Source organism: Sander vitreus, chromosome 11 (genome assembly GCF_031162955.1).
Source record: "Sander vitreus isolate 19-12246 chromosome 11, sanVit1, whole genome shotgun sequence".
Classification (NCBI taxonomy): domain Eukaryota; kingdom Metazoa; phylum Chordata; class Actinopteri; order Perciformes; family Percidae; genus Sander; species Sander vitreus.
Window position 1 is genome coordinate 18651454 of NC_135865.1, and position 12772 is coordinate 18664225.

At 42.1% G+C, this 12772-nt stretch overlaps 1 protein-coding gene across 6 annotated transcripts in view; it reads left to right on the forward strand.

Annotated features, from left to right (window-relative positions):
• Positions 1 to 12772, forward strand: part of myo16 (myosin XVI) — a 109957-nt gene that overhangs the window by 68549 nt on the left and 28636 nt on the right. For all 6 annotated transcript variants that reach the window (XR_013502680.1, XM_078262087.1, XM_078262089.1 and 3 more), the window contains exons 21-27: positions 446 to 518; positions 4436 to 4588; positions 5109 to 5309; positions 6058 to 6133; positions 7142 to 7338; positions 8683 to 8763; positions 10633 to 10838. Coding sequence is in view for 5 of the 6 variants with exons in the window: in XM_078262087.1 (XP_078118213.1) it covers positions 446 to 518; positions 4436 to 4588; positions 5109 to 5309; positions 6058 to 6133; positions 7142 to 7338; positions 8683 to 8763; positions 10633 to 10838 (987 nt within the window). In the remaining variant the exon portion in view is untranslated. The remainder of the gene's footprint in view (positions 1 to 445; positions 519 to 4435; positions 4589 to 5108; positions 5310 to 6057; positions 6134 to 7141; positions 7339 to 8682; positions 8764 to 10632; positions 10839 to 12772) is intronic.

Here is a 12772-nt window from a genome sequence, read left to right on the forward strand (position 1 = left end):
CACACACACACACACACACACACACACACACACACACACACACACTGGTGAAGGCCAGTGGGATCCTTGGTGTTGTTAATGTAGTGAAGTCTTATCACACTCTGTCAGATAACTGGTGCTCCATCTTCTGGAATGTGTTTGTGCTTTGCTTTGTTTAAACACCAACCACATAACATAATAAATGTGTCAACAACACTACTCACTACTGGCACACCCCCTTCAGATGTGTTATTGCACACACACACACACACACACACACACACACACACACACACACACACACACTCACACACACACACACACACACACACACACACACACACACAAAAAACATGATAATTCCCGTCAGAGTGACACAAGCAAGCAAACAAGTTCTCATGTTGATTCTGGAGTGAAAATGGTGTAACATAATAAATATGCTCTCTTATCTGTTAATTTCTTCCAGTGATCCTGCCTTGGAAATTGGGATCTTGGACATCTTTGGGTTTGAAGAATGTCAGAGGAATGGATTTGAGCAGGTGGGAAGATGCTTACTTTTATTAGATTTCAGTCAACCCCAAAAAATCGCATCAATTTTCTGTTGCTTTTCCCTTTAAACCGACAGATTACTTCTTCTAATCAAGCCAAATGCATTCATGACATTCCACTGTAGTTTCAAACGGATCTTAATCAAATTGTAAAAATATTTGGGACTGTTATCTATTTAAGACCGTACATTTTAGTCTGTAATTGTAATGAATGAGATGAGGTCTGTGGCTGACTGTGGCGTGATTTTCAGCTGTCCTCATATGAACTCACAGCTGACACAATGACTGCTGTGTGTGTGTGTGTGTGTGTGTGTGTGTGTGTGTGTGTGTGTGTGTGTGTGTGCGTGAGAGTGAGTGTGTGTTGTCTTAGGGTGTAATTCATAGTGCTTATTCCTGCTTCTCAGGGCTTACATTTCCTCCCTGTGCATCTCCCAATCTCCTTCCAGCCTTTATTAAGGCCAGTGGGTGTTTGTCTTGGCTTGTGTGTGTGTGTGACTTTGGTTTTTGTGTGTATGTGGCACTACATATGTCAGTGGTCTTAGTCTTCCCCTGGATGTTCTCTAATCTAAGTGGAAGCTAGAAAATTGTGTGACCTTTCTTCTTTGGTTCTCATAGAGTGCAAGTGTCAGAAGGTAAGAGAGGGGAGGAGGCTAACTAACATTTTTAAGTAAAATCATTGAAAAAGCGTTTTTTCAACAACTCAAACAACCTTTTCTTGTCACTAAACAACAGTTTTGATGCCTTACAGTTGGGTTTTCGACCACAGCACTGAGACGGCTCTTGTTAAAGTCTTTAATGACATTCACTTAAAAACAGACAGTGGCAAAACTACAGTCTTAGTATTACTTGATGTCAGTGCTGCATTTGATACGGTCGACCATGACATATTACTAGACCGATTAGAAAGCTGGGTTGGCATTTCTGGCTCAGTACTAAAGTGGTTTGAATCCTATTTAAAGAATAGGGACTACATTGTGTCTATAGGTAATTATACATCTGAGCATACAAATATGACGTGCGGAGTTCCCCAAGGCTCAGTTCTGGGGCCTCTTCTGTTTAACATCTGCATGCTTCCACTGGCTCAGATTATGGAAAACAACAAAATAAGTTACCATAGTGATGCGGATGACAAACAAATTTACATAACCTTATCGCCAGGGGACTATAGTTCAATACAACAACTGAATATGTGCATTGAACAAATTAACGACTGGATGTGCCAGAACTTTCTTAAATTAAATGAAGAAAAAACTGAGGTGGTTGTTTTTGGAGCAAAAGAGGAACGATTAAAAGTCAGCACTCAGCTTCAAATGATAATGTTAAAAACAACAGACACAGCCAGAAATCTTGGTGTAGTCATGGACTCAGACCTGAATTTTAACAACCACATTAAGACAATTACAAAGTCAGCCTATTACCACCTTAAAAATATATCAAGGGTTAAAGGACTTATGTCTCAGCAGGATTTGGAAAAACTTGTCCATGCTTTTATCTTCAGTAGACTTGACTACTGTAACAGTATCTTTACAGGTCTCCCTAAAAAATCAATCGGACAGCTGCAGCTGATTCAGAATGCTGCTGCTCGAGTCCTCACTAACACCAAAAAAGTGTATCATATCACTCCAGTTCTGAAGTCTTTACACTGGCTTCCAGTGCCTCAAAGAATTGATTTCAAAATACTTTTGCTGGTTTATAAATCACTAAACGGTTTAGGGGCAAAATACATTTCTGATCTGCTGCTACACTATGACCCACCCAGACCTCTCAGGTCGTCTGGGACAGGTCTGCTTGTTGTCCCCAGAGTCAGAACTAAACAGGGGGAAGCAGCGTTTAGTTTTTATGCTCGCATATCTGGAACAAACTCCCAGGAAACTGTAGGTCTGCCACATCTCTCAGTTCTTTTAAATCAAAGCTAAAGACCTATCTTTTTGATGTTGCCTTTCTTTAAATAACTGTTCATTTCTTATACTGAAGTTGCATTGTTGACACTGTATGACAATCTATATAAGCATATAAAGAGAAATTCCTATTTTATTTGCTTTTATATATTTAACTGTTTTAACTGCTCTTTAATGTTTAATTTCTTATACTGCACTGTAACTTTTATTCTCATATTTTATCTGTTTTTAAATTTTTTAATCTGTTTTCATGTAAAGCACTTTGAATTGCCCTGTTGCTGAATTGTGCCATACAAATAAAGCTGCCTTGCTTTGCCTTAACAAAACGAGAAAGAAAAGAGAGACTATCTCTGGCTGGCCTCTCCCTCAGACATCTTCTCCATTGTTGCTGCTGAGCTGCCTGTTCAAATCCCACACATTACCTGACACCCACAGATGAGAAGAGGAGAAGCAAGGTCTGGAAACTCGATGATCTCTTACAGTAGATGTGGTACATCAGTGACAAACTAGCCCTCCCACTCTGACATGTTTGTACACACATGCAGACACGTACACAAGCATTAGGGCTTGTTAATTAGAGCTGTGTTTGTCAGGGGTGTGTTGTACCTGCTCAGCACTTTGCTAATGAGCTAACTCAATCAACCACCTGCTGGGACTAAGCCTTTAATATACTAGACTACTTTGAAGACAAAGAATAGACAAACACTGATGAAGAATACAGCACACCACAGCACATCAATGGGTTGTGAGAGAAAATGTGTGTCATGGCACTGATCCAATCGCATGACAGTGCCCAAAGAGAAAAAACTAATGCATGTTTATCCATTTCCACACCAGCAAATGAACATTCACCCTCCGTTCAAATACCCATACTACCTTACTATTTAGTGTGTCAGAAAGAAATTTAGTAAGTCCCAGTACATAGAATGTCCAATGCAGTATGCCAAAAATACCACGATGTCCTTCTGCATTCGGATTTTGCAGTGTGCAAGCCAGCATGCTTTTCTGGCTATTCTGACCCACAATTCTTTGCAGAGCCTATATGAGCAAGAGAGAGAGATTTTAAGTTATGAAGAAGTTATGAAGGAGTCATATGTCCAAATTGTATGCATACTGCATGCAACAGTACATATTTTATAAGGGCAGCTGCAGTACATACTAAAAGTAAAAAGAAAAGTATGCAATTTGAAATGCTGCATCAATCTTTTTTCATCATTTCAGGAAACGTAAGCCCTGAGAAGCAGGAATAAGCATTATGAATTACACCCTAAGACACACACACACACACACACACACACACACACACACACACACACACACACATCTTACCCCAAATCTAAGGGCTGCACAGCTTTATTTGAGCACTGAATACAACAATATTTTCAAAGGGACACCTCCCTGAAGTACAAGAATAAAAAGTTAATTCCTAACTACTGTAAGATTTTTGTGTGTTCTGCTTTGTGACACATTTGGGTTCAGGAGAAGTTTAAACAAGCCTGCTGCTGCAGTCTGCTGTCATGTGTTGTTCCACTTCATATTCTATGTTCCTTCTCATTACATCAATGTGACAAGTCACACTTGAGTCCCCCTTCCAGACCTCCACACACACACACACACACACACACACACATGCCAGACAAACCCATTTGATTGACTCCTGTTTACTGCTGGGTTACAAAGAGTTCATGTGTCTCAGCAGGAACACTAAGTCCATAACAGTGGGATCTAAAAAAGACCCTACCTAAGGACATCTATTACTATGTGTACCGTGTATGAGGTGTCCCTGTAAACAGCTCTCATAAGTCTGGGGTCTGGTGTGTTAAATGAGTAGTTAGTTAATTTATGCCCAATTGACTTGCCCATTGGTGCCACAGCAGGTGTTTGAGATTGTATTTGTGCATTTGTTTGCTTGAAAAGCAAACATACAGCATTGCGTCTCTGAGGAGGAATTTCATGCAATGTGCACAAAAGTGTGTGTTTACAGGTTGATGTGTGTTGTGTGCATTCTAGCTGTGCGTGAACATGACCAACGAGCGGCTGAGGCAGTACGTCTATGAGGTGCTATTCCAGCAGGAGCAAGATGAGTGTCTGCAGGAGGGCATCGCCATGGAGACCCTGCACTCCCCCGGCAACCAGCCAGCCGTTCTGGATTTCTTTCTTCAGGTATTGTACGTTGCTGCTTTAGACCAGCCCAGTCCAGTTTGGTGTCTCATGATGTAATTCAACATTGCAAGCCCACCTAGAGGATTAAATTCACAGACAATTTCATCACTTTTTTCTTGTTCTTTCCAAAGTTTGAAATGGTTTCAGCAAATTAATTTCTGTTTCTCTCTTCTTTTATTATTAAAGTTTCATTTGAAAGTGAGACATCACTTAACTTAACTTTACACTTAACATGTAAAGACTGGTAGTGCAAAAAGTAAAACGCAAACCGGAATAATACTGGTAGGACTGGTAGTAGCCCAGTGGTTAAGATGCGTACCATGTATCATTTATGACCAAAATGCCCAAAAAATCTGAAACAAAGGAGAATGACTGATGTTATTGGATATTAGAGGGACAAGTATACCCTACATGGATCAATAAAAGTGTCCTAATGAAAATAATGTATTACTACTATTATCAAGAGTGCTTTGTAAACATGACTGACATAAATAACATATGAGCACTGTTCCTCCTCCAGAAGCCTCATGGACTGCTGTGCGTGTTAGATGAGGAGAGCCAGAGCCTGCGGCCATCGGAGCAGACCCTGTACAAGAGGCTGTCAACCCAGCTGGACTCCAGTCCAACTCACGGTCTCATTCTCACAACCAAGGATGGCAACGGAAACCCCACACCCAAAGACCAGGGTCCAGCCTTCACTGTCAGCCACTACGCCAGACAGGTCTGTCTGTTTTACTGGAATGTAATGTACAAAATGTTTATATGTATTTAGATGTCTTAGAGGTGGGCAGTACAACATTCAACTGTCACGACTAATTGTCATTGCAGTCGACCTCTAAAAGGCTGAAAAGGTTTAAGAAATGGATTTGGCAACCCATCATATTACAGTACAGATTACTGAAAATTGTGGATGTTAATCCCAACTGTAATGCCACAATAATTCAGTTTGGTACAGTTCTCACTCGACAAAGCCTTGATAAACCAGCAGTCACTATTCCGTTGACAGCGCTGCACCTACATACACACCGTTGTTCCGAAACAACAGCTAAGCGTTAGTCACATCATGTATCTTGGCCAATAATGTTGTTGTAATTGCTATTTTTCCACATAAATCTTAAACAGACGGGGCAAAAATACAACCGACATCTCGTGGCGCTGGGCGCGTTTCAGCTCTTTCGTCTGTGTGGAAAAAATAGAATCAATGTCGCAAATGAGAAGAAAAAAAAACATGATTCGACGATCACTCAACTGTAGGCAAGACTTGACCTATCATATTCTACTATGTACATTCTTAGTTGGGGACACCCCTCACTTTATGCTTCTTCATCTTATAGCCAAAATTAGCTTGTATGTTGTTTTTACAGAGATATAGGTCAATATAAACTGGTTTATTCATAACTGTTATGTTGCATACAAGATCAAATGTACTGAATAAGTTGATTTCCATGTATGATTTGTTTTTCCACCAGATTTCATATGACCTCACAGGATCACTCACAAGAAACAAGGACTCTCTTCCTCAGAATCTCCTTTTAACGATGAAGTGTAAGTACCCAATGAATAACACGTGTATGAGCACATTGTGGCGTCAGTGCACACTTAAACACAACGATGCACTCTTGTCTAAACAAACAGCACACAGAACCACTCTTTGTCTAAGTGTGTTTGTATGTGTGTGTTTTATCCCATATGCAGCAGACAGCACCGGCTGTGTGTATATTGTCTATAGAAGGTGCCAGATGTGGGGTGTTGTGGTTAGCAAGACAGAGGCAGTCGTTGTGTGGCTGCCAGGCTAGCCTTGCATCCAGCAGCCTAATTGCTATAATTTCCATGATGAGGCTAATCTTCTAAAGGCTAGCCCTTCACTCACACTTGGCTGTTATCCCTCCTTCTGACCGAGTCGATGCGTCGCTGCCATTCAACCCCACACATTGGCATGCGTACTACGTGTTTTTCTTCTTATGGACGTCATCCCCTCCTGACTTTAAGTATAAGCCCCAAAGGTATTAGGAGAGCAGAGGGATCAATGTAAGTCTATATTCAGGTGGTGGCAATGATTGCTTAAATGAAAAGACAATGATTAAGAGTCCAGGACTCATGTTTGTTTTTCTTAGCATGGTACACCTACCTGCCATCATCCTTTCCCCTTTCGCTCTCGCTCTCTCTCTCAGCCTTTCAGATGAGAGCCACACGCCCACGTTCACACACATGTTGTTTGGCTTACTGAATGAGCTCATTGTTTTGGACCGCTCCACGTGTTGTCGAGTGGCATGGTCCACCCCCTCTTGTTGTCTGACTTATTGTTCACATGATGCATAACTTTATGCCTCCTCTCCATCCTCACCCCTCCTCTGATGCCCCTCTCCTTCCTTGTTTACATCCTCCCCATTGTTCTTCCATGCTTTATTTCTTTCTATCTGTTCATTCAACCTTTACTTACTCTCCTCCACCCACTGATTTCCACCTTGATTTTCCCCTCTCTCTCTCTCTCTCTCTCTCTCTCTCTCTCTCTCTCTCTCTCTCTCTCTCTCTCTATGTGCTTTGTGCCGGCAGCCAGTGAGAGTGTGTTACTGCAGCATCTCTTCCAGTCCAAGCTGACTCAGACTGGTTCTCTGGTGCCAGCAGCCCATGGCCGTGCCGGGCTGAGGGGGCCTAAAGCTGCCCTGTTGCTCCACAGGATGCCATCAGCCTCCCTTGCCACTGCCAACACTCTCCCCCAACAGCCCCGGAGGTACCATGACCTTACCAAGGTACAGTACACTGTGAGTGCCAGATTTTACATGAACCACACATGCAGCAAGTCTGTTGTTGCACTTTAGCTACGGTCAACTAAAAAATACACTTGAGCATCAAAGGATGTTGAAGGTCTTGTAAAATTTCGGGCCATTAAATATACTGTATTCTCTAAATTAGATTTACGGTTCAAAAGGTGAATTGCTCATACTAGCTTTTGGAACTAGATAATAAAATATAAGAATTGATGAACTGACTTAAGTCAGTTGCAAGCTCTTTGTTCCATAAGCACAACTGACTGCTGTGCCGATCAATAGACAAACAGGAATAGTATTTTTTTTAAGATACGTCCCACCATACTGTATATACACTTCTGGGAACTGGATTTGTTTCAGATAGAAACATGTGATCACACAGTTTTCTCATGACATGCAATCGTAACACAAATCACACCTTTTTAAGTCCATCCTTAAGTCACCATTTGATATTGTTTTAAGGTTTTGGAAAGCTTATTCTACTGGTGCAAGTGTGTGAATGGAAAGGCTTGCTGGTTGTGTTGTGTTGTGGTTGTGGGATCCTGCCTGCTGTTTCTGTGGCTCACTAGCCATCTAAAGAACAGGCGTACATAAGGCAGCTTTATTTGTATAGATATAGATATACATAAGACCCCTTTCACCTCCCAGATCTGTCCCAGCAGCCGTAAATGTTTACATTAGGTCGTATTGCGGTACTACAGTGGATGTAAAGACAATTAATAAGACAATAGAAGACAATCAAAGTAATATGATAAAGCATATGAAACAGAATAATTTGGACTGATAGAGTGCTCTAATGGGACTGTTTAGTGTGCTGTGTAAACATCCTGCACAGAATCAAGGATTTTTAAAGGAACACGCCGACTTATTGGGACTTTAGCTTATTCACCGTATCCCCCAGAGTTAGATAAGTCCATACATACCCTTCTCATCTCCGTGCATGTTGTAACTCTGTCAGAGGCACCCACCGCTAGCCTGGTTAGCACAGATCCTGGAGGTAACCGGCTCCAAATAGCCTACTGCTCCCACTAAGTGACAAAATAACGCCAACATTTTCGTATTTACATGTTGTGATTTGTATAGTCACAGCGTGTGCAAATAACAAGGTCACATGAGACACAGCCATCTTCTAACCGTATACATACTGGAAACTATATTCTCAGAAGGCGAAGCACTGCTACTACTAGTCAAAGCCACGCAGCCTAATTTGATGTTAATAATTCATTGTTTATGTTGTAATGATTCCATATTCTTCAGTGGCAACTTGAAGTAAGATGCACAGCTGTCTCATATTTTTTTCTCTCCAATACATCTTTCCATTGTCAGATCTTGAAGAAAAAAGGCTCAAGCTCCTTCCTCCAAAGGCTAGAACGCTGTGGGCCCATCACAGTGGCTGTCCAGCAAAGGGTAAGAACACATTTTTTAATTTTTTTTAATTCTAGGTCTCTGAACTCATAAACCATGATGCTTGGTTGTCTTTTCCGTAATAGTCATTGGTTAGCACTTGTTCCTTCTGGAGAAATCTTTCTGGGTGGAGTTTGAATTTCCTCTGCATGGGTTTTCTCCCACAGTGAAAAGGCGTGCAGGTCAGGTGATTGGACTCTAAATGTCCATAGGTCTGAATATGTTAGCCCTGTTGCATAAAGTTTATTGAAGAAATTCTGCAAAGTAGTAAAGAATTATAAGCAAAAAAAAATCTAGGTCAAGGTCAATATACAAGTTTAATTTACTGTTTTGATGCCAATCAGACAAAACCAGTCTGTTTTTTTTACCTTTGTTTATATTTTACTGAATACCCGACCCGTTCCTCACATAGAGTACCTGTAATCATCTGGATCACATCTTAATTGATTGCAGGGATTTGTTAATGAAACTTGAGGTTTTTTTGTGAACTAAAACCTCATCTCAAGAAGTCGCTGCAGGGTACTGTGAGGAAATTTGTGTTTGGTAGATTATTTCTCTGTGGTAACAATGCTTTTTGGCAATCAATCTTATACCGTTGGAAAGCCTGTTTAGTTCCCTTTCAAATGGTGCCCCATTTGTAAGGAACATGCATTTGTGGGATGAGCAGCAGCGCTGAGTATGTGGGTTGCCCATGTACACGCTACTGAGGCTCCTGTTTGTGAAATGAATAAATTGTTCAATTGCCAATATGTCTTGTTTCTTCAAACTTCAATCATCCAATCCACCAAACACCAAACGAGTCAATGGCAGAATAAGCTGTTTGGCATTGGCAGAGAAGATTTGGCAAATTTTTTATGGGCGCAACCGACATACTCAGCGCTGCTGCTCATCCCACAAATGCATGTTCCTTACAAATGGGGCCCCATTTGAAAGGGAACTAAACAGGCTTTCCAACGGTATAAGATTGATTGCCAAAAAGCATTGTTACCACAGAGAAATAATCTACCAAACACACATTTCCTTACTTTAAACTAAGTTTATATATAAAGCAACAATAATATTCAGTTAAAGGAAAGTAGTTCAGTGTCTGCTGGTGACGCAAGGGGGCCAAGATGTGGTTCAGAGAAGCAGTACCTTTGGTGTGAATGAAGCCAGTGTGTTGCATAATCAAAGTTGTGGGCTTGTGGTGGACGAGTCCCTCGGGGAATGGCGGGGAAGGAGAGAGTGGGCTGAAGAATGATGCTGTACCAAGCCAAGCATGAAGCCCTCCACATGAATGAATGAACAATGAACAACAACTACTGTGTGCCGTGTGCACGCATTTGTGTGTGTGCATGCGCATGTTTGGAGGGAGGACGACATTGTAAATAGTGGGAGTGACGTTCCAAGATGAGGGGTGAGGTCCTGATCATTGTACCTTAGGGTATGCAGAGCACAGACTGACGTCAGTTTGAAAAGTGGCAGAAAGACATATGTAAGTGTTTACATGTTTGTAGATGTGTGGGTATATGTGTGTGTCTGTGGGACCTTGGATGCAGCATCTGTGAATTCAGGGCTTGAAGAAAAGCTCTCTCACACTTGCACACCCTTCGTATGAGCAAAGAGCTCTTTGTGTTTTTGCTTCCTCCCGAGGCAAAACACCCCCTCAAAAATCAGACCACTTTTTCTCAAACACTTTGTGATCTCACTCCAGTCACTGTGGCTCACAAATCAAGTAACAACATCAAAACGGAAGGAGTCAGAGCACCCTTTCTTCCCTCAGCTAGTACTTGGTGCACTAGAACAGCATAATAAATGCTGTTCTTCTATTATGATTGTAAAATTACCAGTGACTGCCATCAAATGTATCTCCTCTCCTTTACCCTCTTTCAGAACACGCTGTCAGAAGTGATCAGTAAGCTGCAGGCTTGCACTCCTCACTTTGTGGAGTGTGTGCGCCCCAATGCCAGTTGTCAGCAAGACAGTTTTGACAGCTTTCATGTGTCTACCCAGCTGCAGTACATTGGGGTACTTGAGATGGTGCGCATGATCCGTTATGGATACCCTGTCCGCCTGTCCTTCCCAGGCTTCCTCAGCAGGTCAGTGCCAGAGCATGTTGCATAATTAGGAGAGCTGTAACTCTCATAACACGTCATGTGAAGTTCTGTCTGTCTCTGTATGCTGATTAATTCACTTCACAGCCTCCTCTTCTCTTTCAGCTTCTTCTTTAAGGGAAAGGTCTTAAATATGATGGATTGCTCTGCTTCCTCTCACTGATCTCAGTTGTTCAGATACATTACGTTCACAGCAGGTCACCGTCATCTCAGAGTGAGCTAAAAGCAAAGCTTGACAACATATATGCCTTCTCTAAGGGCAAATACTGTTCAGGATCACGTGCTCACATGCAGACTGACAGTAGCACTGACAAGTCACAGCAACCCTTACTGTTAGAAAGACAAAATGACCTTGAATAGTTTTTTTAGAGTATGATGGGAGTCTATTGCAGCTGATGAATGCCGCTATCACATTTCCAGTGTCAGCCCGACACACACACACACACATTAACTAGTCCTTTGTGTGTAAGGTCTCCATGCCCCCGCACTTGAATGTTCATCATTATTTCTCCCCAACTCTTTCACCATGTACCCGACTTTTCTGCAAAGTGGTAGATCCGTGTACCTTACTTTAACTGCTCCTTGACTCCATCTCACTTTTGTTTCACTCTGTATTTTTGGTATGTAGAGAAACGAATGTGTTCCTCTCACACTACCTGTCCTTCATTTCTTTATCTCACTTTCTACGCCTCTCAATTTGGCTGTTTGTCTCCTCCTGTTCCTCCTGATTCTGAGAAGTGGAATACTGAGAAGATTTAGGTCCTAGCTCATTTAGTTAGTCTCTCTCTCTCTCTCTCTCTCTCTCTCTCTCTCTCTCTCTCTCTCTCTCTCTCTCTCTCCCCCCCCCTATCCTCAGTCTGTTTCCCAGCTTCTCTAGCTCTTTTTGAGGATAAAGGGATTAACATAAACATTCCTGCCAGATAAGAAGAGAGGACAAAGCTGGTCACATGCCCAACCCCTCCAAAAAAAAGTTTCCACTAGCCTGCTGTAGACATCACATCACTGCACACACACACACACACACACACACACACACACACACACACACAAACTGTGGTGGTATGTCCCAAACGTTATTATCACTGTATTAAGCACGAAGGCTTGTCTTAATTGTAAATAAATCACAGGCAATAAAGCATTTTACTGCTGAACAAAAACGAAGGCTATGGTTCACACTCACAACTTAAGGGGTTTCAATTCAATTTCAATTCAGTTTTATTTATAGTATCAAATCATAACAAGAGTTATCTCGAGACACTTTACAGATAGAGTAGGACTAGACCACACTATAATTTACAAAGCCCCAACAATTACAATAATTCCCTCAAGAGCAAGCATTAGCGGTAGCTATTGCGACAGTGGCGAGGAAAAACTCCCTTTCCGGAAGAAACCTCGGACAGACCCAGACTCTTGGTAGGCGGTGTCTGACGGTGCCGGTTGGGGGTGTGATGAACAGTGGTAGTAATAGTCACAAAGATAATGTAACAGTGACTACAATGGTAGTCGTAGTAGTTCATGTCATAGTAGGGCACAGCAGGGCGTAACGGGGTGTAATGTGGGACAGCACAGCATGGGTGGACGCGGTAGGACGCGGCAGGACGCAGCCGGACACTGTAGGGAATCGCAGAGCGTAGCAGGGTGTAGCAGGTCCCTAGCGACAGCTGCACCCAAGACCCAGGTCTTGTTGCCACCCTAATCCAAGGCGATATTCTGGGTGATGAATAGTGGTAATAATAGTCACCCCAGAGCTAGGTTAGTAACAAGCATTTCTGGGAGAAGGATGCACATAAAAGGAACAAATGAAAAGAGAGATGAAAGAGCTGCTCATTGTGTCATAGGGAGGAAGGAAATTCCCCAGCAGTCTAGAATTATAATAGCATAACTAAGAGAGGCAGGCTAAAGAGAGGTGCCGGATCGGG